Below are 25,287 nucleotides of genomic sequence, written 5' to 3'. Positions count from 1 at the left end.
ACATTCAGATTGTGGGAATGCATTCTGGCTTTGAAAAACTTATCCATAGCAATCGAGTCTACCTATATTGGATCCCAGGACATACAGGTCTAGAGGGAAACGAGATTGCTGATGAGCTAGCCAGGAATGGATCTAATGAAAGGTTCATTGGCCCTGAGCCCTTCTGCGGGATCTCAGACTGCTCTGTAAAAATGGAACTGAACAAATATATGGTCAGTCAAATCACATCAAACTGGAATGCACTTCCCCATACGAGTCAATCCAAAAGGCTCGTAACGATAAACCCCAAGAAAACCCAAGAACTATTAGGTCTCAACAAAAGGGATCTCAACTTCTACACCGGACACTAACACTAACTGGACACTACCCCTGCAGATACCATCTACAAACGATCGGAGCAATCCCTAGGACCTCAAATTGCCGCTTCTGTGACGAGGAGAGGGAAACATCAGAACACATCCTCTGCTATTGCAGTGCGCTCACCCAACGTAGGTTCAAACTTCTCAGCAAGCCCTTCTTAGGGTCTGCTGACATATGGATCTTATCTCCCAAGGACGTGGTTGGCTTCATAAAGCTAGTCTCGCCAGAATGGGGGAGTCACATACTGTAACTCAGGGTCTCTATTCATCAATAATAGATGGTTTTGAGTTCAGTCGATACCAAGGTATCTCAGTGACAAACATGTTACTGAGATAACTTGCGTACCTTACAGCAAAAGGGTATATCACAATAGTTCTAAAATCTGGACGCAGTGATCTTCACCCGACGAACGAAAGAACATCCAGATTGGCCTTGGAAGTGATTGACCCTAGACCGAATCTAGTTGCGAAGGATGCTTCATTCGGCGTGGGTTTAATGGAGTACATTTTAGTCCATTGAGCATACCTGGATTCTACTATAGCTTTTAACTCAAACTCTAAGAAAAAAAAAATCCGTAAGAATGGACAAAAACAACTTCAGAAAACACTTTCAGAATTCAAGCGGGTGTCTGGGCGCACGAAAATTGAAAGGTTGTGCTTGACTGGAGGAGAAACTCGTGAGAGAATCGCAATATCTCAGTGAGCGATGCCCATACCTGCGCCAGTCTCGCCCAGATTGTGATAATTAATTTGTATGTAGCATACGGTTCGGTGGAGATAAATAAGCGATTGCCAGATCATTAAAATATGGTTTTCGGACAAGCTAAAATCGCACTGTTAAACATTGCACTCGTGGTCGCAAATAGCATATTTGGCTGTGTGAACAACATTGATCTAATAGGCAACAGGCGTTGGATAGTAGCAGGTACTCTGAACTCTAGTTTGTAAACGGATACAGTAAGGAAAGCTTTAGAAACGCTACCAAAACGAAGCACGTGGTTTCATGTAGAGACAGGTGTAGTGTTGATGAGCTAGTAATTGATGAAGGAAGAGCTTATTGCAGCCATGAAGAGGGCTTTTGCGGGCTGTGGCTACGCCAGTTAAGGTTGCATATCACACAAGCTCAAGCAAAGTCCGCTTTGTAGAAATCGTTCGTTACGGTTTTGTATCACGGTGACCCTTCACGGCCACGAAGCCATGCCTTATGACTTCTTATGCGAGTCTACGGGCGTTAGGAAACTTCTCATTAAATAATTCATTAAGAATTAAGATGTTCACTTGTCACATACACCAATTCAAAGTCTAATTCGTTTTAAAAGGGGTTTGAGCTTGATTGGCCTCCCGTAGATGCTACTCCAGTATTGCCAGATCGGCTACACTCACACAAGGAATCAATGAGATAGTTATTGAGACATGTGTTGGTGACCTTTTGTTTTAGGCAAAAATGGCGCCTGCTACATCAAATAGTACGTCAATGTGAGATGGGAGACGAACTGCATCCCTATTAGCAGGGAGTTCACGTTGGTGCGTGGATGCTAGGCGTAAGCTGATATATTGTTTGTTGATAACTTCGAAGATGATAAGTCTTAGCTCGCTGTATGCCCAACTTTTAGGTATGATAATTGCATTTTTTTTTAATTATCGTACAATTTGGTACGAAAGTTGTGGAAATTTAATGATTTTTTTCCCAGCAATTAAAAAAAACAAAATGAAAATTGTTTTCCGCAAAATTTTTCACTGTTGAGGAAAATTGGTTGGAAAAATCGGAAAAACTATTTGGGAAGTCCGAAAAAATTCTCCAAAAACATTTTTTTGGAAGGTAATTATATAAACAATTTTCTGTGAAATTATCAAGCATGCTTTAAACTATTTGACTTAAAAATGCTACTTGGGGAAACATATAACATCGATTGCGATTCAATCAAACTCTTAGCCATATGCTACTTGTTATCTTCGCGGTAAAGCTAGGTCCTACGGACACAAATCTCTTCTCATATTCAAAGACTTTGGGTAGGTATCTACTCAATCAACCAGTTAAGCACTCGGGCAACAAACAAACGCATTTCACAACGGTATCGAGCTGTCAGTTTCAATCGTCAAAACCGGACCTGGCCAGCACGATCCTGCCAATGCGTTGCGTTACTTCGGCCTATTGTGCTGTATTGAACGCGAACCCCGTTCAACAGCAACGATCCAACACGGAGCCGCTTAAGCCAAAACAAATTGAATTAACCAAACTCCCGCCCACCGTCAATAAATTCAAATTAAAAACAAAAGAGGAAAGCCAGTTTTCTCTTCCCGCGCCGCGCACACCGCCGCACCGGTCCATCCTGACGGGGGCACCCTTTCGCGACTAAACTGAAGAACTCGAGGAGACGCATTCGGGTCGCCGCCAGCCGCCGCCGCCGCACCGGGAAAGTTTCGAAACGCGCGGCGGCGGCAAGTCGACGTTCGAGTTCCAAATTTGAATAATCATCTTCATCAGTCCCGTCCCCGTGTGCCCGTGGCAGGGGTGGAGGTGGCCGTCGTCGTCGTCGGGCCACGTCATTCGCCGGTTGATTTGGTAGAATTTCAATTGATAGCGTTAACGAAGGGGCTGAACCACGCTGGCAGTTGCGTTCCCCATGGCCGCCGCCCGCCACAACCAACAGCAACCCGAGAGAGAGCTCATCGCATTAATCCGATGATGAATGTACTGTTGTGGCACTGCACCTCGGCATAATTTACGAATGCCGAGATTGCCGCTGCACTCTCGGATGGCAATCCGAATCTCCAATGCAAACACAAGCATTTGAAACCGAGCGTAGGTGTTTGTTTCAAGTTCCCAACCGAACGCACACTGCAGCAGCGCAGCGTCGTCGTCAGCAAACAAGGGGGTTGCTACTTGGCGCGTTCCATCCCGCCGCGGCTTCCAGCTAATTCAATTTAATCCAATAAAGTGGCAAGTCGAGGCAGGGGTCTTCCAAGCCGGGATGCAAGCCGCTGCCAAATGTGGGGTTTAATTAATTTAAATTAACGATCGATGCCATCGGAAACCGTTCGTATTCCGTCGCACTCGCTTCGTCAACCAATCAGCGCAGCGTTGAACGGCTTTTCAACTCAGCAGTAGCAGCAGCGTGCAAGAATCGCTTTGTTCGTGGTTGTCGCGAAGCGCGCGAAGACCCACCAGAGATGACAGCCGTTTTGTGTGTTCTCATATCTAATGCCGTTTTTCTTTTTTAACCTGGGTTGGAACTGGATTGGCGGAAAATGTGTAAACAAACAACGTCAAACAAACTTTAGTACAAGCGAAACCGAAGTCGGGTTGGGGTTGAAACTGTGATCTGATCCAGTTCCAACCCAGGTTGGAACTGGATAATAAAGAAAAACGGCATAAGATCTTGGGAGCGGAATGGCAGAATGAATGCGGCCGGCGCCATTTTTCAGGAGCTCTTTCGCTGTCTTATAAGCCCAGAGTGTAGGCATGTCCCGCAGTGCAGTGGCGATGTGGTGCTGTTGGTGCAAGCGCGGCTTTTGTTTTAGCGTGAGAAAAACACATTTGTTACCATGGGCCCTGCCAACCGTACCGACCGGCGCGCCGGGGTCTCCCCAGCCAGCTGCGGTGCGGTAGGTGAAATCTGTACCGACGATCTGGCCAAAACTGCTCGTAATAGGGTGTGTGGATGAAGGGGCCTGTTCGCGGGGATTTCGAAATGCCCAAAATGGTTCGGCTTTACTTTTCTGCAGTCGTGGGTTGGCGCAACGAAATTACGTAAGACAAATGTTTACATAGGGGAACCATTGTTGATAGTAGTTGAATGGCATAAGATAAAAGTGCTGGTGGACATGGTGAACAGATCCCAAGTGGTTTGCGACAACAAATGGCTCTGGGCGATTTAGTCTGAATAGTTCAAATGTAAAGAGACTCTTTGCTTGAAATTAATCATCAATTACAGCAACGCTCCTGTCAGAGTTTATAAAATGAGTTCAGACAGAGCTTCGAACAGCAGATTCTACAATCTCTGTACTTTAAAATTCTAAACTAAAATGAATTCAGGAGTGTTTCTACACACTATGTAATGTACCGACAAATGTATAGGAAACTGTGTTAGGAACCCTTCAAGAAGACTTCCACAAGACAGGACTTTTTGAAGTATGCATGACGAATACCCTTGATGAATAAATGGGATTGGTGGTCAAACGGCTATCATGTATGCTTTGTATGTAAAACTCTTGAGTTCAACTCTCATCCCCTTCTTTCTACTTCATAATTGCATCCTAAATCTTCGAGTGCACCATCAATAGCTAGAGTTAGAGAACACTCGGAGTTTTCGAGCGACGCGTGCTAAGGACGATCTTCGGCGATGTGCAAGAGAACAGTGTAAGGCGGAGAAAGATAAACCACAAGCTCTCTGCACTTTACGGCGAACCCAGCATTCAGAAAGTTGCAAGAATGCCGGACAACAACCCTGCAAAGCTGGTATTCGTTACTAATCCGATTGACACATGAAGGCGTGGAGCGCAAAGATAACTATAAGCGGACCAGGAGGAGCGTGGTTTGGTAAGCATTGAAAGGCGTGACCGAGGATGGCTAGCTTCAACCACAAGCCGAGATCGTGGCGTACATTTGTTGATTATGTGTTATCCTAATTATGATAATGTATAATTGACATAGTTGCTGGGGTTACAAAATGGCAGCGAGTATGGCCGCCACTCTCTCTCTCTTATACCTCCCTCCCCTCACCCTAGTCGTCGAGTAGCGCGGAAGTAAGCAAACAAATTCTCAAAATTATACGTGCTTACCTTCTCAAAATGCACTTAGGTTGCTACTGGTGGTAGACAACTATATTTTTCGTCCGTCGGGAAGTACTACTTTGCATTTTTCACAGTCTTTTCACGATTTCGTGCCAAAATGTAGCACACACTGCACTTTTTTTTTCTTCGTCTAGTGCGTCCCACCTTTTTAAACCATTTTTTAGCAGTCTTCCAAACAACACAGCACTGTAATAAATTGATCGATTACGTGAAATTGTCCTCACTTTCGCTTGATCTACCGTTTATCGCGAAAAACTTACGCGTTTTCCACTTTCGTGGTCGAAAACCCGGATCAATTTACATCGCGATTCGCTAAAACGGAAAAGCGTACCGTTAAACTGAGTGGTATTGTTCAACGTTCGGTGAAATTGATTAAACCGCAGTTCACGTTTATCAAGAAACAAGGCTGTTATTTTGTTAATCTTTTTAACTATTTTAAATATCATACTGCCAATGTAATTTCAATAGATAACAGAACAATCGTACGCTGTTTAGGAGTTGAAATCACATCAAATAATGTCACCCCATAACACGGTAGTTTTCTACGGTCAGAGAGAAAAAGTACGAGAGAAGAGAGGAGAGAGTTGTCAACAAAAACGTAAATAAAGTGGTGCACAATGGGATAATTGGTGAAAACATTGGGCAAAGTAGGAATTTAAATAAATTTCAAAATGTTTTATAAGAACAAATTGTGTTGGTGGGCATATGCAAGAAATCAAATGTGTGCCAGAATTCAAAGGTAAAACTGCTATTTCACTACAGCTCATTTTGGAATGTTTTTGTTAGTTTATTTGACCAAGTCACACTACACTGTGCGCCGTCTGATTTGTTTGTTTTGAGTGGGTGGTTGAGAGGGTTATTAGAGCGGGAGCCAAGCTTATTATTATGATTTCGAGCAACCTTCACCTTAAAATTGTATGTAAGGCAACCAGGGGCGTACAATTTCGTTTCAATGATACACTTTCATGCAACATTTGAATGAGTCACTTCAAGTGTTTCATACACTTTTCTAATGACTCGGTCGTTAAAAAAAACTTTTCCCCTCATCGTAGCACTCGGTAGTCTCCCACCCGGTCGCATTGCTTGTGCTTCACCCGTCAGAGCATTAGTGTCTCACTGGTGCGCGCTAGTCTCTCAATGGTTATGGGCGCCGGTTAATTGAATTTAAGTGGTCGAATTTGTTATCCTCTTTCATAAAACATAATTATCATTCTATTGGTGTTCACCACTATTTAAAAATGTGGTTTAAATAGTGTTTTTAGCATGTTGAAGTATTTCAATGACTCATAAATGAAACGAAAATCCAAGTGTATCATCCCATGTTTCATACACACTTGTTTCTGTAGCAGCAACGAACGAGTGTGTTGCTGGGTGAGAGATGAAGCATCACAGCAGTCCGTTCGCATGGGAAACGATTTGCTACAGTCGTCGTACGTCATGTTTTCCTTTCGAAATTGCACGACCCTGATAGGCAACACAGTCTGGTCAAGGGGGTACTTTCGGTGATTTGAACATTATAAAAAACAATACCGACTCATAACAACCTTTGTTATGCAATGTACGAACCCCGTAGATCCAATAAAATAAATATCATTGTCTTACAACCACCGCTTCCTACCGTCCTTCTTCAATAAGTGTATCATTCAAGTAACGAAAGCAGCTTCTGGACTTCAAAACTCAGCAGATAAATGGGCTCATGGTTTCACCGCATAAAACTATTGTTGATGTGGCAAATTATCGCGCGCCCAGCAGCAGTGTCGGGTCTTGTCCACCAGAGCTCACATCGTCAACTCCGACAAGCAACCGTCAATTTGTCTTGCGTTGAATAATAGACGTGTATTGGAAATTATTCATTGACCAACCCATCCCGGCAACCAGTAGCTGGGTACGCGCGAAAATTATAATCCAATTTGTTCGGATATGTACCTACACCTAGTAGGACTACCCCACCGCACAGTTGAACTCGCTTCGCGCTCCCTGTCCCAGTTGCCTAACGACATCATGACGGCAATCGACATACCGTTGCGATCTGGATCTTTTTTTTTTCGGACAATTGTCAACCGATGATGAACCCAGCGCCCGAATAATTCTTCTTCCCGCCAATTGCCCACGGAAAACCATTCGTCGACGACAAAGTGCGTTTGATGATAAATGCACTGCCATTACTCGCGGGGTAGTGAAATTAATTGGCCCGGCGCGCTATTATCGGTCCAATTAACGATCCCGATGGATGGGAGAGGAACCTGTTGAAGCGTAGCACCATGCGGCGTGGTGCGGCAGGCAGATTCAGCTGTTGTGGTCCGGCGCACAGAGTTGACGTCCGATGACAGCTTGCAGCAGCACCACCGAATGGTGGCGCCGGAGCTGGTGGCGCTGGCGTGTATTTCGGGTGCGAAATTACGCGCACTAAATGTAGCGTAATTAGGACAAACGGGTTCGGCTCTGGGTGTGAGGCTCCGTTAGTTAAGTCATTAATTTCATCGATATATGGGACTTTATCGGATGCAACGGGGTTGAGTTGGCGCTCGATAGGTGGGGCAGAACGTTCGGGGTAGCGGTTCTTGATATATTGAGCTGCCGAATTAAGGATGCACAAATTGAAATATCAGATTGGCAAAAGAATTAATTCTTTTAGAGATTTTATGTGCTTTCTTCCGTAATACATCGCCAATTTATGCTATTATTATATCCAGTGCACTCTTTGTCAAATCTGAAATGGTTACTCAAGGATTCCAAATTTCAGCGCCCCTTACATTGAAACACCCCTCCAACGACTTCCCTTTTGCGTCTAATCAAAAATATTCCGGAGAACCCCTTCGGCCTTCATGCATTATTTTACCACATTTTTTTTTCTATAACTATCGTGCAAGGAACATTCTTACTGAAATTCCGTCTATAACTTTAGCAAGAATTCTTCTCAAAATCTCTAGAAAAGTCTCCAGAATTATCGCCCAGTACACAACCAGAAACTACTTTTGGGAGACTTTCAGTATTTATCAAAAATTTTCTGGATTGATTTCAGTCCCTCGCTAGTTCATCTCTTGCTCTTTTTCTGAAATGTTTACAGAATGATGATTTTCGCAGAATTTCTAAAATCGATTTTTAGCAAGAATTCCTCTGAAAATTTCTCATAGTATCCATTCGAAATACATTCCTGGTAATGTTTTTTTTTTAATTTCTCTAAGGGTTCCTCCAGATATTCTTTCAGGAATTCCCCCAGGATTTTTTTTCTGGAACTTCTTCAAAAGTTTCTCAGGAAGTTTTTCAAAAGATTTACCTAGAAACTGGTCCCTGGGTTTTCTCATAAATTCCTGTAGGAAATCTTCCTCCCTTGTATTTTCTTCAAGGATTACTACATAAGTTCATGTTTGCGATACTTTATGTATTTCTTCAAACATTGCTGAAAGAATTCCACCAGAAATGTTGTCCGATTTTTTGGTGGAGTTTTTTCTTTTGGATTTCTTCGAAAAATTTTCTAAGGAATATGCAGACATTCTTCTAGAAAATTCTCCAAAGCTTTCTTCAGGAATCACTTAAAATGTTTCCTTAGAATGTGCAAATTCAGAAGCAATCATTTCACAAAGACTTTTTCAGACATTCCTCTAATTTCAGAAGTTTTGAATTCTAAATTCAGATGTTCAGAATTTTTTAAGGACTTTTTCATAAACTATTGCTTGAATTTCTTCAGAGGTTCGTTCTGGTTTTACTGTATTCTTTCAGAAGCTTTGCCTGCAGAAACTACTCCAGAATCTATTCCCTAGCATTTTTTAAGAAATTTCCCATAAATTCTTTAAAAAAATGAGAATTTTTCCTATGAATACCTGCTATACGCAGTTCACAAGTTTTTCTAGCCATTGTTTCAAAAAAATCTTCAAGAAATATTTTTTTTATTTCTTCAGTGACTTCAGAGTGCCGCGGCTATGAACAAAGTTCAAGTTTTTTTTTGTTTCGGCAGGATTTCATTCATAAATTTCTTCAAGTAGTGATTTAGGGTTTTTTTTGTGTACAAAGCCCTTCAGAAATCCTACATTTTTTCTGAGAAATCTTAAAGAGATATCTCCAAGAGTTCTTGTGAGGATTCCTTCAGAAAATCCTTTAACTCTAAGGATCCCTCAGAAATTTATTGAAGGATTTCTTCAAGAATTTCACCATTATCTTTACCTACAATTTGTACAGACATTTTATAAGAGATTCCTTCAGAAATACCTCAACGGTTTTTTTTTCCAGGAATCCCTTCAGAAATTCCTAAAGCATTTATTCCTTTTACTAGCAGAGATACTCCAGAAGTTTCTCATTATTTTTTTTTTCGGAAAATCAAGGGGTTTCGCAAGACGTTTTTTTTTGGGAATTTTCCTACGTTTCATCCTAGGCATTCATCCATGAATTGCTCCAGAGGTCACATGAGAAATTGTTTCTGATAAATTCCTTCAGTAATTGCCTAAAGATTATAGCAATATCAGGAAGAACATCTGAAAAATCCATAGAGGAATGTCTTCACAAATTCTGCAAGGATCTCTAAAGATATCCCAGGAGATATTTGTGATGATCCGCTAGGAATGTCTGAAGCAATCCCAGGCACGAACTTCCTGGAGAATCTTCTCAGGAAACTCTTGATGTAATAATATTGATGAATTTATCAAAAAATCCCTGTAGAAATCCTACAATAAAACTTTTGTAGAAGTTTCTGCATCTATTACCGTAGAAACTTGTGGACGAATTTCGTATAGACGTTCTCCTACTTTTCATCCAAGGAATTCATCCAGGAATTTCTTCAGAGGTAACTTGATATATTGTTTTAGGATTTTTGACCGGGAATTCCTCGAAAAAATTTTCAATAATTTCTTCTAGGAGTTTTCAAAGGTATCTCTAGGGGTTCTTTGAAGGATTTCTTGCAACAATTCTCCAGGGATTTATGAAAAATTCCTTCGAGGATTGCTTACAGAATTCTTCACACTGATAAAATACTTTCGTAAAAGCTCAACGAATATGCTTCGTAAAAGCAGTTTTCGTAAATTGAAAGCAATTTGCGTAAAATGTACGGTCCATTCGTACCACCACGTTGAAACAGTACAAATGGAGTTGTATCATGTACGTACGAAATCACGAATCCGACAGACGCTTAGCTTGCTCATTCGTAGATTTTAGCTCCCGCTTTGTAGAATGAAACAAAATAAACAAATGTCAAACGTTTTTTACTAACCATGCGTAAGAAGAAAATTTCGCTTCGTAGAATGCAACAAAGCTTTGCAGTCATCATTGACGTTTTAGTGGAGCGCAGAGACAACAAAGCAACCTGTTTTCATGTGCATATGACGGAGCGTGTGCGAAAAGTGGAAAGGAAGCATGCTCTCAGTTGGAAGTAAAAGTTATTTATAAATTGAAACAGAGTAGAAAGCGTTCAGGTTGTTTCCGAACGGTTTCAACAAGCGCTTACAGATGGATGTCTAGCACTGGTAGGTATCAATCAGAAGAATCGTGTTCGGAGCCTGTGAAAACCAAGCTGATATACGCGTGCTATTTTTTTTCAACATGATTTATGTCGGTCCGACATAAAAAGAGACAGAAAGAATCTGTGTTATTGTGTCGGAGTGATTTTTTTTACGAAACAAACTCAGGCACACTACGAATCTTTTCGTTGCAGAAAACAACGAATGGCATTCGTAAACCGGACGAGCAATTTCGTACAATGCAACAAAATATTTTTTCAGTGCAGTAATTTCTAAAAGAATATCTAAAAAATCCCGGGAAGATTATCTAAACAAACTCTGCAAGGATCTCTAAAATTATTCCAGAAGATATTTGTAATGAACCGCTAGGAAAATCTGAAGCAATCTCAGGACATTTTTGAAAGAATCTCAGGAGGAATTTCTTAAAAGCTTCCTGGAGAAACTTCTTAGGAAATATTGCTATAGTTCCTTGAAAAATGGGAATTTATAGGAAAACTTCTAAAGAAATCCTATAATAGTGCTCTTGTAGGATTTTTTGCATCTAATCTCGGAGAAGTTCGTGAACGAATTTCTGAAAAAAAAAGCTTGTACGAATACCTACCTTAAAAATACATAAATAAGCGTATACAAAGATTCCTTAAAAACTTGAAATATTGACATAAGGAAATTCCGTAGAAATTCTTAGCAAATATTTTTGAATAAATTTCTCAAAGAATTCGTGGTGAAATAATTTGATATATCCTAAGCGAAAACGCCGGATAAATTTCTGGGGAAATACAGTGAGGAATATCTGGTGGAATGACTCAAGGAATCTCTGTATTAACTGCTGCAGGAATCTATGTAGTCCTGACCTTCAAAGGACTTTGCAGATCTCAGTGAACCGTTCAGAGCACTTGATGGACCTTTGCGGACGTTCGAAAACGTTTACGACCTATCAGTCCTATCCCAGTCCTTGGAAAACTAACGCGCAACTACACAGACCTTTCAAGAGCTTCTTAAATCCTTTTTAAATCATCCTGATGAATGATCCTTTGCGAACCTTCGCAAACTTATTCGGACCCTCGCGAAGCGAACAAACACAGTCTATTCGTTTAACTTCATAGATATTCGCAGATCATCGTCAATATATTCGATCTTATTGGATCCAAACAACCAAAGACCTTGAAAACCTTGATGGATCTTTACCGACCTTTGCATGCGTTCATGGATCGTTGCCTTTTCAAAAAATTTCAAATCTTCGTGAATCTTTCCAAACCAATAAAGTCATTGAAGAACCTAGAATATTCGTGCATGTTGAGCGGTTAGCTGCGTTTTTAATGACGCAAAAGAACCGTTGAGTGCAAAACGCACTCAATTGCTCAATATTTTACATGACTAACGATGACTCAAAGTCAATACAGTTGTTAAATTCCGTCATGGTCATTGCACTGTTCAATGTACATGTGCTCCAATTCCTAGCAATTTGCGTATCGAATTTCAGCACTGCTCTGGTACTTTGGTCCCGCAATCAGCAGGTCATCTTAGGAACACACCACGGACACCAAGACCGGCCGGCCACATATGTCTAGTCACGCTACGCCGTGACGTCACAACCATCCCCCGGTTCTGGAAACAAAACAACGCAACGCAACGTCGCCCCAATATGGAACTGAAGTAAGTCTACACACTGACTACCGTGTCGCTGGATTTGCTTTTTTGCCCCTCGCATCCCCACACTCACACAATGCCTCATTATTCACGGAGCGTTCCGGGGGCTGTCACACCGGCTACCGTGAACTCTGCTGAAGCCGAACCCCGGGCTCGATCGCGGACAGTTGAAAAATCAATTTATCATCGAATATAATTGCTTCAATTATATAGCTATGCGCGCGATGGCCGGACTATTGGTTGCTGCTGTTGTTGTAGAGCTGCCATTGCTGTTGCTGCTGCTCAGTGATTCACACTCTTCATCGATACGGCGGCGGCGACGGCGGCTGTGCGGGAATGCTGGACCACGTCGCGTCGTTGCTGCGCCACGCCGTCGGTTGCTGAGTGATTGGAATGGCCATTTCCATTCCCAGGTTGCAGCACCCAGGAGACAGGCTTAACTGAGTTCAACGAAGTGCCACACTACCTCTAGACCTAGAGGTGCAGTGGTGGTGGCGCGGTGGGATGATCAGTTGTTACTTCACGCAACAGCAGCAGATGGTGCTGCGCTCTAACCCGCCAAACTCAGTGGTGTTGATGAAAGTTGGTTAGTTTAAACGTCATTCAAGAGGTACGATTTTGATAAATTGTGTTTAGGTCAGTTGGTGCGTAGCGTCTCGAGTCAGCTTAAGGGGCAAGCGCGAGAAAAGAGAGTTTGTGCGCGTCAGCAATTTTCTGGTAGCACAATTATTCATTTCTATTTGCGTTGAAAGCATTTATCATCATCCGGTCCATATTGGGACCACAAATCAGGTTTGAGTGATTGTTTTCGTTTTTTTGCGGTTATCAAAAACAATCGACTACATTTTATGAATGGAGTGGAAGGTCGATTTTTTGTTGAGGTTTCATAAGGCATATTGATCGACAGTTTCGCTCGATACTGTTTGTGTTCCCAAACAGTACATTCAAATATAATGCCCGGTAATTGGGCTGAAGAGAAGTGCAAGGCTTGTTAAATCCGTTACGGTAGGCATTCCGTGGGAACTAACTTGACCACTTAAAAGTATCCAGATTATATGGATAGTTTTTGCTGTCTGAGGTGAACTAGGCAATGGAAACACTGCTGTTTATGAATGGCTGTAATACTAACGACATCTTTGAAATTTCATTTTACAATATTCTTCTCCACACAGAAGGGTTTCAGACGGATTGTAAGGGAGTTTTCTGAGAGAGTTCAAGGCGTTTCAGCATATTTCGAAAACTTTCAGAGGTTTTCTTGGGATTGCAGCGGACCTCAAGCAACACACATGTCATATAAGGGTTCATTCTCAAATTTCATAACGCCAAAATTGGCCTTTCCTGACACCCACCCACCCCTTCGTAACACTATTTATATGGGGAAGAATTTTACTTGTTCGGGCTGTAACACCATGAAGGACACCCACCCACCCCCTCAGCGTTATGACATTTGTGAACAAGCCCTAAGAGTTACGGCAGCGCAAGTTATGGTTGTATAGAAGTCTATTTGACGTAATTCTAACATTGTAGTAACTTCTAAACAACCAAAACTTGCGCAGCCGTAACTCTTATATGACATGCGTGTTGCTTGGGACTCCAGTGAAGGTTAAAGGTTGTCTGTAGAGGTGTCAGGAAAAAAAAAAAACGTTGCGAAAGATGTCAGGAAATTTCAGCACGGATTTTTAGAAAATTCTGAGGTATCTAGAAAAGATTTAGGTGGGTTTTACATGAGTTTTAGGCGTTTCTAGACGTTTCAGGGTTTCTGATGAGTTCCATGGAGAAATCGATTAAACATATTAATTATATGAGCCAATATTACTAAAATCCATACGCAGTTAGGATTTCTTCAAAAAAATCCTGCTGGAACCCTTCAAGTTGTTCCTGCTGGCAGTTTATCCAGGAATTTAAGCAAGGATTCGTCCAGAAATTTATCAAGGGATTCCTCGTGGGAATGCTCTAGGAATTCCTTACGGGTTTTCTCAAAGTAATCTTCTAGGAGTTGTTTCTGGGATTACTCCAAGAATTTCTTTTGGGTGTTCTGCTTGCATTCCTACTGGTATTCCTTCAGAAGCTTCAGATATGATTCCTCAAACCACTCCAGCAGTGGCCACTCTAGCAATTCCTCCATGAATTCCCTTTAGGAATCCTTCTAGGATTTCTCTAAAAATATGTCCTGGGATTTCTCCAGAGATTCTTTCAGAGTTTTCCTGGGATTCCGTTACAAATACCTCCACTGTTTCTCCCAGCGTATTGCTGATCCAGGATTTTCTTTTCCAAAAATTCTTCCTTGCATTTCCCATGGTAATCTTCCAAGAATTCATGGGATTCTTGCTGGAAATTCGCCAGAGAATCCTCAATCAATCGCTGCCAAGATTCCTCTAGTAATACCTCCTGAGGTTCGTCATGGAGTGACTATACGAATTTCTCAGGAAATTCCTCCTGAGATTCCTACTAAAACTCCTCCTGTGATTCCTTCAGGAGTGCTTCTAAGGATCCCTCTAAGAATTACACCAGGGATTCCTTCAGAACTTCTGCTGGAATTTATCCAGGTAAACCTCTAGAATTTTTGCTAAATGCTTGTCAATATTGTTAAGATTTAAACAAAAAATCGGAAGACCAAATCAAGAATTTTTTTTAAATTAGTTGGAATATAGAGAAAAATCGCCTAAACGGGGATGTCTACCCAAACGTTCCAGCTCCTTTTATTCAATTGAATATGTAAGTCCAATAAAAAAAAACGCAGCACTAGTAGCTAGACTCCCCACAAAATATATTTCCAAAATTTTCGTCCTGAATTGAATTCCCCGAAAAAGCGGAAACGCCCAAACATCGCGTGGAAAACCAATTTCCCTTTACCACTCACCAAAAGAGCTCGAATCAACTGTTGTAACCCCTCATAGTTCACAACAGGCAGCAATAGTCTAATGCAACCTAATTGGCTGGGGTCGCATTCTTCGGGCCATACCCATTTCCCTACCCGAAATAAGAAAAAATAAAATCAAACAATGAAAACCCCAAAGGCCCCGAAAGCAGAACACCAAAATGTGGTATTTAGCAAGTCGGGTCCTTCAGCTCCCTGCCGCATAGCTGTCTCCCGAAATCCTTGCTAGTTGGCACTACTTTCGAATCCCAACGCAACACGGAACGGTTCGGTTCCAGCACCATCACCGCCACCACCGGGCAAGCCAATTCAATCGCCCAATGTCATGTTAAATTCATATAAAAGTCAAGTTTTTTGTCTGCCTCGGTTGATTTTTCCTTTCTGTGGCCCCCGGGAAAATTTCTACTCCTGCCTGCCAGGGATGGAACAATTGTAGTTTCCACCTCCCTCGTTCATGTTGTCGGAGCGCCTACCAGAAGAGGGGTGCGATGAGAAACACTCAAGACTCCCTTCTGTGGGCTTGCACTGAGAAAACTTCCCAGTTAGATGCCACATGATGACATGCACATCAGATTGTTCCACTTACACTGAGAATAATCTTCATCTAATCCAACTTTTTGATATCAAACTTCTGTTAATTTTAAACAAATGTTTTTTAATAAGTATGTGTTAATTAATGAAGTATCGACATACACGTACTCAAATGATTTGAAAAATAAAACGAACAACTACTGGAAAAATGTACGAAATTGTAGAACCCAAATTGTTTGATTTAGATCAAATTTCTTGAGTCTGATATTTTGACAAAAACACCGGGGAAAAAGTAAGTGAAATCAGTGAAAACACCCAAAGATGTCGGTGAATGTTCAGCAGTATTTCACACTTGGTTCAATTTTTGCGATTCCAATTAAATTGTACTAGTATTCTGTGTTTTTTTGTTCAGTGTGTAGAGAAATTTAACTGTTTCCCTTTTCTAATAAAACCAGCGTGACAGTTCCCCTGAGTGCAGCAGCACCAGTTGTTTGCCATCCACCCCCAGCCTCAGCAGGACTCATACCACGCCACGTCACAACAGTCACGGCAGGACATTGATTGAGTGATATGGAGATGGGTGACGCCGGTGTTGCCGCAGCCAGAGAGTGGGGAAGTGGCAAGTTTTGAAAAGCTAATCGAGAAAAATGAGCGGTGTCTCTGTTGAAAAGAACTGCCCGGCCCGGCTGAAACGGGGAAATCCGGGCAAATTTCGAGGAACCACAAATAATAGAGAGGGAATATGCAAGCAGTAGGGGGCCTCGTCGGCCAAATCAAATTAGTCATATTATGTCGATTTTGATTTGAGGCTTAATAAATCTAATAAACATTGTGGGAATGTGCCTTTTTTTGCGGATGATTCGGTACAGACGTTTGTGGAATCGTTATCTGGGTATTGTTTGTGCTGAGTATAGTTTTCAATTTTCTTTATTTTGTTGGGTTTCCAATTCTTTTGGGGTGGTCCAATTAACACACAGAACACAGTGGCGCTAACTGGACTTCTTATGGCGACCGTCAACATTATTGGTGATGTGTATGGGGTTGCCTACATGAAGGCGTAAGATGTGTTATTGAAACCATGCTAACAGTGTGAATGTAGGCTTAAGCAATGTACATTTGCATGGTTCTGTTTAAAATTATTTAGAACATTTGTGGAATTTAAGCAACATGAACATTAAACACCGTAAACCGGAGTCAAATTGATCTCCGGATCGAAATTGATCAGACGTTTTTGAGTTGGATAAAGCATATTTTAAGTAGTTTTCCTTCAAGTACCGTTTAGTCCCTGATTCCAACAGCACGATACTTGAAAGGTTCAACCATTTCAACCAAAAAACGTCTGATCAATTTCGACCCTGAGATCAATTTGACTCCGGTTTACGGTACCAGAAAGATTAGATCTATTGTAGTTGGCGAACATCACCAAATTCGGTAGACTTTTCTCTGTCACAAAAACTGCGAAACAAGTTTTTTCACCAAGGCATTGAATGGGATTATTTAGAGAGAGAAAGGTCACTTACTTGCGTTTGCGTTAGCCCGAGGCTGGCCGCCAGTTCCGCTCGCTCCGGTAGCGCTAGGTACTGCGTCCGTTGAAATCTTCGGTTGAGCTGCTGCAGCTGTAGGGAACTGTAGATGGTGCGGGGTTTGCGCATTTTCTTGCCCTTACCGTTCACCCGCAGGCCGGTGTCTTCGATTTTGTCCGAGAGGAAATCTGCAAAAACAAACGATGAGAGGGGGAGACCAAACGGGGTTAGTGCGTTTCGGAAGGGTTGTGGGAAGAGGAGCGAGCGTCACTCACGACAACATCGTCGTCGAGAGTGCGTTTGTGATCAGCAGAGTGCAACATAGTAGGTATGAGAGGCACGACCTATGTGCGTGCTTTATTGATCAAACACTGAAGGGAGGGCTGACCTAGTTTCATTAGTGCAGTGAGTGAAGAAGCCATCAAGGTCTTACAATTCTAGTCTTGTGTTTCATTCCAGTCGGGGTGAATGTCTCCTTTGGATCCATCAGTAGTAAAACTACCGGCGCTTACAATGTTACAAATTGCATATTGCATTCTGAATAACACCTTACCGAAGTAATGATTGCTGTCTCTCGACTATTTGAATGGCACAGTCTTCGTCTGTCTACATGTGAAGTAATGTGTATAATACTGATCGCAACAACAGTAGTGCGTTGTTGATTGATGGCTTTTCAATTGAGTGTCAATCAGGTCAAACCGAATTGCGGTTAACCCTAGTATAGCATGTGCTAGTGCAGGTTGTTGCGATTGTAGTTGGTTTACATGTTACATGTACATTGTCGAATACTTTGTATTTTGAATACCCAAAACATCTACATATTTTGGGGTAAACAAAATGGTTTGATTTGCCGTGAAATCAAATAAAGAAGTTTTGTTTTGAAAATCAACAGGAAGTACATAAAAAGTTACATTTTTCAGCCAAATAGACTAGAAAAGGTTCTCATAAAACCAAAATACAAGGTGTAAGGTTTCATGACGGTTTCCAAAACCACTACAAGGCTAATTGGCCATCAAAATGTTACTTGTGGATAGAGAAAAAACAAAATGAAATAACGAAACGAATGAGAGTTGAGATCGTTGTGTAAATTTATAGAATTGAGTTAGAAGGCGGATCAAGAGCAGCAAATCTTACAAATATTTTGTTGAGAAAACTATTAACGCATTTGTTGAGGAGAGAAAATCCATGACAACACATTGATGGCAACAGAATATGAGAGAAATATATGTAAGAGAGGAATTTGTGTTGGTTAGTACTTGCAGAGATGCAGCACTTTTTGACGAACGAAACAACAACAGACACTTTCAAAACAAATGGTAGCTGTAGTTCATTACGCGCTGTCGTACACTCATTTCTGCAAATCTAAACCACCCTGCTCTCGTAGACTTCTGTCTACGTTTCAATTTGTATAGAACGTAGACTTTGGCCAACCCAGTCCTCAGCCCTAGGAGTCTACGTAGTTAATGGATAGGCCCTCAGTGCCTGTGCCAGTGCCTCAGAAACGAACTACTGAAGAAGTCAGGCCAAACATGTCTAAAGGTCCAATCTGCAGAAGAGAGGCTCTCTTTGGTTTCCCTCTCTTTCGTTAATATCTCAGCTGTTTCTTTGTATAATGATTGTCTCCTTGCATTGAACGATGGTCAAAACAATCGTCTTTTGATTTGTACTGCAAAAATAGTTGAAAAAGTGTGCCATTACATTGCAATAATTGAAAGAGAAATTGAACAAAGAGAGCCTCTCAAATGCAGATAGGACCTATTGAAATGTTTGGCCTGAAGTAACAACATTCGCGACTGAGAGCAAGAGCACTCATGAGAGCAACCATACATGATTTAATGCAGGGTTGCTCTCTGAATTAATCAATTGTCTTGTGTGTGAGTACGGCGATGAATGTCCTACCCCTAGCGTTCTATCCTAGATTTATTAGTAAGCACGTATTCACTTCAGATTTGATCTCTTTCCATGTTTGTTTTTCAGTGGTGTAAATCCTGATAATAGACGAGTGATTTAATGAATTTTAAGGTCACTCGCCTGAAAAATGTTGATATTTACAGAGGTTGATTCCAAACAAAGGCAATTTATGCACCGATTGCTTCTGATGTTTTTGTTATCACGAATCTCAAGTAACGTATTTTAGTCAAATAGGTTAGAAGAGTTTCTTAGAATCATCATAGTATCAAAATAAGGTTTTATGACGGTTCTCAAAACCTCTACAGGATTAATCAGTCAACAAAATGTTAATTAGGATGCTTACTCCTAACAAAACATAAACAAAACAAATAGAGTAAATCGCTATTGCACACCTTAACAACTCGCCACTTATTGCACACTCCATGTTTTTCTTTTGATGTGTGTAACAACTGACGAGTTTTAAGGTGTGCAACAACTAGCGATTTACCCTAGCCCTTATAAGCTTTGAGGCTGAAAATGGGAACATTTTACGTAAGATGGGTTCCGTGCCCCTAGATAAAATAATAATAGTAACAGTACCCAAGGGGCTTATGAATCTTAACTTTTTTCTAAGACACTAAACCGTCTTCTACCAGAGGTTTCACAGGCTGATCGAGTACTAACATGTGACAATGGACAACTTTCGAAACACCCAATGCAGTGGTCCAGTGGAGAATTTTCTGTTTTCTATTTGACGAAAAGTTTTCACCGACTGGAGCGTGAATCAAACCCATACGCCGGGCTTACGAACTGCCTAGACAACTGACGCCGCTAACCACACGGCCACGAATCCCACAAATTAATTGGTTTCAGGACAGATTTGAAGATATTTCTGAGGGCTTTAATAAGCGTTTCATGCTACTCCGCGGGGCTTCTGAGGGTTTTCAATGAGTTTAAGAGAATTTCGGGGATTTCGGGGGATTTTTGTGAATTTCAATGAGCTAGAGAGGGACCTTCTACAGCGGGCTTTTGGGGTGTTGGAAGGAGGCTTCAGGTAGGGGATCCAGCAGTTTTCAGGGGGCTCTGACGAGCTTTTATGGTGGTTCGAGGGGTTTAAGGGACACCTTAATGATTATCAGGTGCAAGGATGTTTTCGATCACCTGGCAATCATTTGACTCATTTATCCACAGCTCAGTTCAGAAGCATAATATTGAAATGAGGTGTTTGACAAACTTGTAGAAAAGTTTTTTTCCTACAATTATCACCGAGGACGCCATATCCTAACTCTCGTATATACGGCTTGAGAGCGCTAGCACCACCTATTCATACTAAACGATCGATCCGGAGCCGCTCAAATGATCCGGATTAGTGCAGTGAGCGAGTGAGCCGTGGCTCTTGTCCAGAGAGAGCCGGATCACCCGTACGCATGTCTCTAAATGAAAGTCTCGAGGAAGGAACCGTTTGCTCCTCCTTGCATCGGTCTGGATTGCGTGCAGCTTATTCTCTCAGGCACATCATACGTCATACTCTCTTGATGTTTTATGGCATACCTGCATCCACATTGTACCCGATGAACTTATCAACCGATGAACCAAATTCACTCGGTCTGAGAATTTTGACACTAGAGCGGGATCGCATCAAATCAGAATTGGACGATTCTGATTGGAAATGACCCCGTTCTAGTTTGAAGATACTCGAAATGAGTGAATTTGGTTTATCGGTGGATAAGCCCATTGAGCATCGTGTGCGCTGTTTGCGGACCTCATGCGTTAAGTCTTAGCCAGGGGACAAAACTTGGTTTGTAAGACTGTGGTGGTGAGGGTTCCTACCTGCCGATATTTGGCTGTGTTTGCTTGTCGTGAGAAAGTAGCACGTGTCGATTCGGACATTTATGACTGAGCCACAGATCCGTTCAGAAGATCCGGTTCGCTAGAGTGAATGATCCGGCTCGAATCCGATCTTTGATGTGTGTCGTTTGCCCACCTCTAATAAAACCATTGAATGCACAGGAATTCCTCGGAATCTGTCTCATACTGCTCAAAACTCCCTTGATACCCTCTTAAAACGCCCATATAGTTTCCTGAAACTCCGCTGAAACACCATGAAAGCCGCTGGGATTCCCGCTAAACTCCCGGAAATTTTAAAAAAGAAGCCTTCTAAAACCCCCTGAAACTTAAAATACCCTTGAAACGCTTCTGAAGATTCCTGAAGCCCCATGGAACACCCCTTGAAAACCTTTCAAAATCCCTCTAAAACTCGTTCGACCCCTGAAAACGCCGATCTTTGTAGAAGCTGCCCTGAAACCCCAATCTCTGTGAAATATCCATTCCATGACCTTGTGTCAGCCCCTTCCACCTTTCTCAATTTCTTGTTTGCCCGCATTGATACAAATCTTCGCTCTCGTCACTCACTGTCCAGACAGACAGACAATGCATAAATTACAAATAAATCAAGCATAAATTACACGGTATTAACACCTCATTAGTTATTAAATTTAGCATGAAGAATTTGAACAAAACCCAACGTTAATGACTGATCCCACCATAAATTGCGGCATCACCGTTTAGCGGCATCACAACATAACATACCCCGACCAACAACGCAACGGTCTCGGGTCTCGGGAGTGTGAGAGCTCTCGCTCCTAAGTAGGCAGTAGTGGATGCTCCCGCGAAAGGCCTCTCGCTCGCGTTACAATGTGATGCCGATGCCGTGAGGGCCAAACACGACACACACAACCTGATGGCAGACAATAAACAAAGAATCAACAAAACGCTCCCTCTACTTACAGTCTCTATGAGCTCTGGATGGATGGATCTGAATCTATGGGGATGAGGCCCAGGCTACCGGAGGATGCTCCTCAAAGACTAATGATAGACCCCGCCGGTATGCGCCCGCGCACCGTAACTAGTCGCAATAGGTACAATTGCGGCAGTGGCTGCAGGTTCCCGCGCGCACCCATTCTTCCGAAATGGACAAATATTTCTTTCCGTAGTTTGTTTTGTTTAGTGAGCTTCTACTGCAATGGAGCTACCCATTTTCTCGGGATGAAAAATTGCGGCCTGACACAACATCGCCATCGTATGGTGGGCAGCTAGGTCTCGCGGTCCGGTGTAGTGAGCTAGCGATGAAAAATTACGCTCATTGTCGGGATGTGAGAGCGAGGAGTTCATTCATTTCTTTCTAACGAAGTCATGGTCAGGTTAAATATGACCGAAGCTATGACCTGTTGCGTCATTTACTGTGCGTGAAGAGTTGAATCAGGAGAGAAATACTGGATATTTCAGTGCGTAAAAGAAGCCATTCTTATATATAATTTCAAAAGTTATTGACATACTACTGTAGATTCGATCTCTTGAAAAGTAATTTCTGGTTTCAGATTAATTGATAGGATTTCTGGAACAGCCCCAGAATAAAAATAAGAAAAGCCAGTTGCCGCTAATCCTATCAATAATGAATTGATCATAATTGCAAAAATATTGCAATTGAGTTTGCATGTAACAATGAGAATACATACATAGTTATATTATAACGTTGAATGTTATCTCTTATTTCCAGGAAACAAAAACATCCTAAGCAGCACACATGTCTTGTTGAATATGCAACTGTGCATTTGCCGAGCCCATATGATCGCATATTGAACAAAATTTGCACCACAAATCTGCACAAGCTCCAATGTACATTGAAGCAGCCAAAATAGAACCTTGCCTTCATTTGGCTCCACAATTCTACTGACACGATTCGTGCCTTACATTATTGAAGGTGTTCCAATCTTTAAAAGGAATAGGAAAACAATTGTGCTCTTCATTCTTTGCGTTTTTTCTTCTATTTTTGCGCACTTTGCTTCCTTTTCCATTCAAAAGCAATTAATTAATCGTGTGTGCAGTTTTTTTTTCGTGCCCCATCCATTCTAGTTTAACTCTGCGAGTCTAAAAGAGTGAATCCAATGCTATTTATGAAAGAAAAAATAGAACAACAACACTCACGAAGGCACACAAAGAGAGGAAATGTCAGACTTTTTCAACGTAGCCCCCCTATACTCCAAATGGATTGAATGACTGATTGACTGACTGAATGTGTGGCTGGCTGGCCGGCTGGGCCGGTTGACCGTTCGTCCGTCGTCTGTTACCTGTGCCGTTTGTACCCTATGCTGAACCGAACTGGACGATGAGCAGCGCAATAGGCCACCACCATACGTACCATAGGCTTCTTCATTCGGTTTCTTCGAAGACGAAGAAACAAGTGCATCGAACAACGGTTGAAGCATGCCGCACGCGAAAATGAATTATGGGTAGCATCAGAAGCACAGGTTGAACCGAGTGATGGACTAACTAAATGTAAAAAAGAGTATTCTGACGCATCATAAATTCTCTTTGCGAGGGGTAGGTGTTAAAGACGTGATGCAAAAACTGTTGGATAATTCTATCCACACAAAAAAAAAACGCTTCAAATGGAATCATAGACAGAACTTAACGGATTTCATTTTCAAATTCAAGATGTGTGTGCATGCAGCTACTCATAAGAAATGAAACCATTTCAGTGTTGCTGAAAGATTTAGGAGGTTGAGAAGTTACAATTTTTTTTTTTTTAGTTTTTATTTATGTGTATTTTAACTTAAATGCTAATTCTACACTCGAGAAGTTACAAGATTTGCCAACCTCCACGTTGAGGAAAACTAAGGATGCTACATATTTAGTAGCTCAAGAACAATAAGACAGCTGGTAAGGATGATATCGTAGCTGAACTCGTCAATATGGGCCGGAGAAATTGGCCACCTGCCTGCACCGGCTAATAGTTCAGATCTGGGAGACCGAACAGCTACCGGTGGAATTGGAGGAAAGGGTGGTATGCCCCATCGACAAGAAAGGGTTGGAGTGTAAGAACTTCCGTACGGTAACTATTTTGAATGCCGCCTACAAAGTGATATCCCAGATCGTCTTCCGTCGTCTTAAACCTAAATTAAATGAGTTTGTGGGAAGCTATGAAGCTGACTTCGTTGATGGCCGCTCGACAACGGATCAGATCTTCATCTTGTGGCAAATCCTACAAAAATGTACTCGCGTCAGGCTCCAACGCATCACCTGTCCATTGACTTCAAGGAGGCGTACCACAGTATTGACCGTACAGAGTAATCATGGACGATACGGTTTCTTTGGGAAGGTCTCTAGACTGAAATTGCGTAAGGGTTTCGGGCGTTCTGTCTAGTTCGCTCGAGTCTCGCCGGGGACTGTGGCAAGGTTATGGACTCTCATGCCTGCTGTTTAATCGTGTGGCAGTCATACTCTATGCCCAAGAAAGTCCAGAAAATTTCCTTAACGAAAAGATCTTGGACAAACTGGGAATCGAGCCCAGCATATTCGGTATGGTGATGCTGAATACACACAGTTGTGGTTATAGGGGCACTCTGATTCCATTATAACCTCTGGAGATTTTCCCTAGGGGTTTCACGGAGTGTAGTCCAGGATTTCATTGGGAGTTTCCCCAAGAATTTCTGTAAAAAAATTTTTTCTCCCTCAAACATATCGTTGGGGATTACATGAAGACGATTTCCAAGATTCCAGTGTTTATCCCGAGATTTGAGTTCGTCCCAGGACTTCTTTTACACAAAATCCTATTTTTCATCTTCATATATTCGTGAATTTTAACATATACTAGTTCTCACACATCAGAAGTTCTAATTGGTTTTCTATTGAAGTTCCTCCCGAGACTTCCACATAAGTTTATCATTTTTTCTGATTTTTTTCCGATATTTCGCATAAAGTTCTTCTCCTGGTATTTATTTTTGAGTTTTTTAGCGGGCTTCCTTCCAGTGCTCCACAACTGATTTTTTCAATACTTTTTATTCCAGGGGTTTTAACTCAGTTGTTTTTGAGATGTCCTTCTGTTTCTTCCAAAATCCCTCACAAGATTTCTCTCAAAAACTTTCTTGAGATTTTTTGCAGAGTATTTTTAAGATTGTTTTTTTTTCTTCAAAGATTCTGTCGAAGATTTTACTAGAGTTGCGTCCGGATGTTTTTCGTTTCAGCTATCATCAAAAACGGCTACGCAGTCTTAAAATTAGCAAACGATGTTCATTACTTGCCCAACGATTTGAAAATTCATTATCCATAAAGAATTTTGAAGGTAGTTCCAGAAGCCATCCCAAGAAAACTCCTGGAAAAAACTATTAAAAAAAACTCTAGGAGAAATTCCGCGAAAATCTTGAGAAACCTTGCTAGCA

The 25,287-nt window shown here is 41.7% G+C and overlaps 1 protein-coding gene across 5 annotated transcripts in view; it reads right to left on the bottom strand.

Moving 5' to 3' along the window:
- The window catches only part of LOC109430942 (homeotic protein distal-less), a 239,049-nt gene that overhangs the window by 141,175 nt on the left and 72,587 nt on the right, over window positions 1–25,287 (bottom strand). For all 5 annotated transcript variants that reach the window (XM_062852612.1, XM_062852614.1, XM_062852613.1 and 2 more), the window contains exon 3: window positions 17,177–17,367. In XM_062852612.1, the coding sequence (XP_062708596.1) occupies window positions 17,177–17,367 (191 nt within the window). The remainder of the gene's footprint in view (window positions 1–17,176; window positions 17,368–25,287) is intronic.

This window comes from Aedes albopictus, chromosome 2 (assembly GCF_035046485.1).
Source record: "Aedes albopictus strain Foshan chromosome 2, AalbF5, whole genome shotgun sequence".
NCBI lineage: Eukaryota > Metazoa > Arthropoda > Insecta > Diptera > Culicidae > Aedes > Aedes albopictus.
This window is presented reverse-complemented; position numbering and strand designations above follow the sequence as displayed.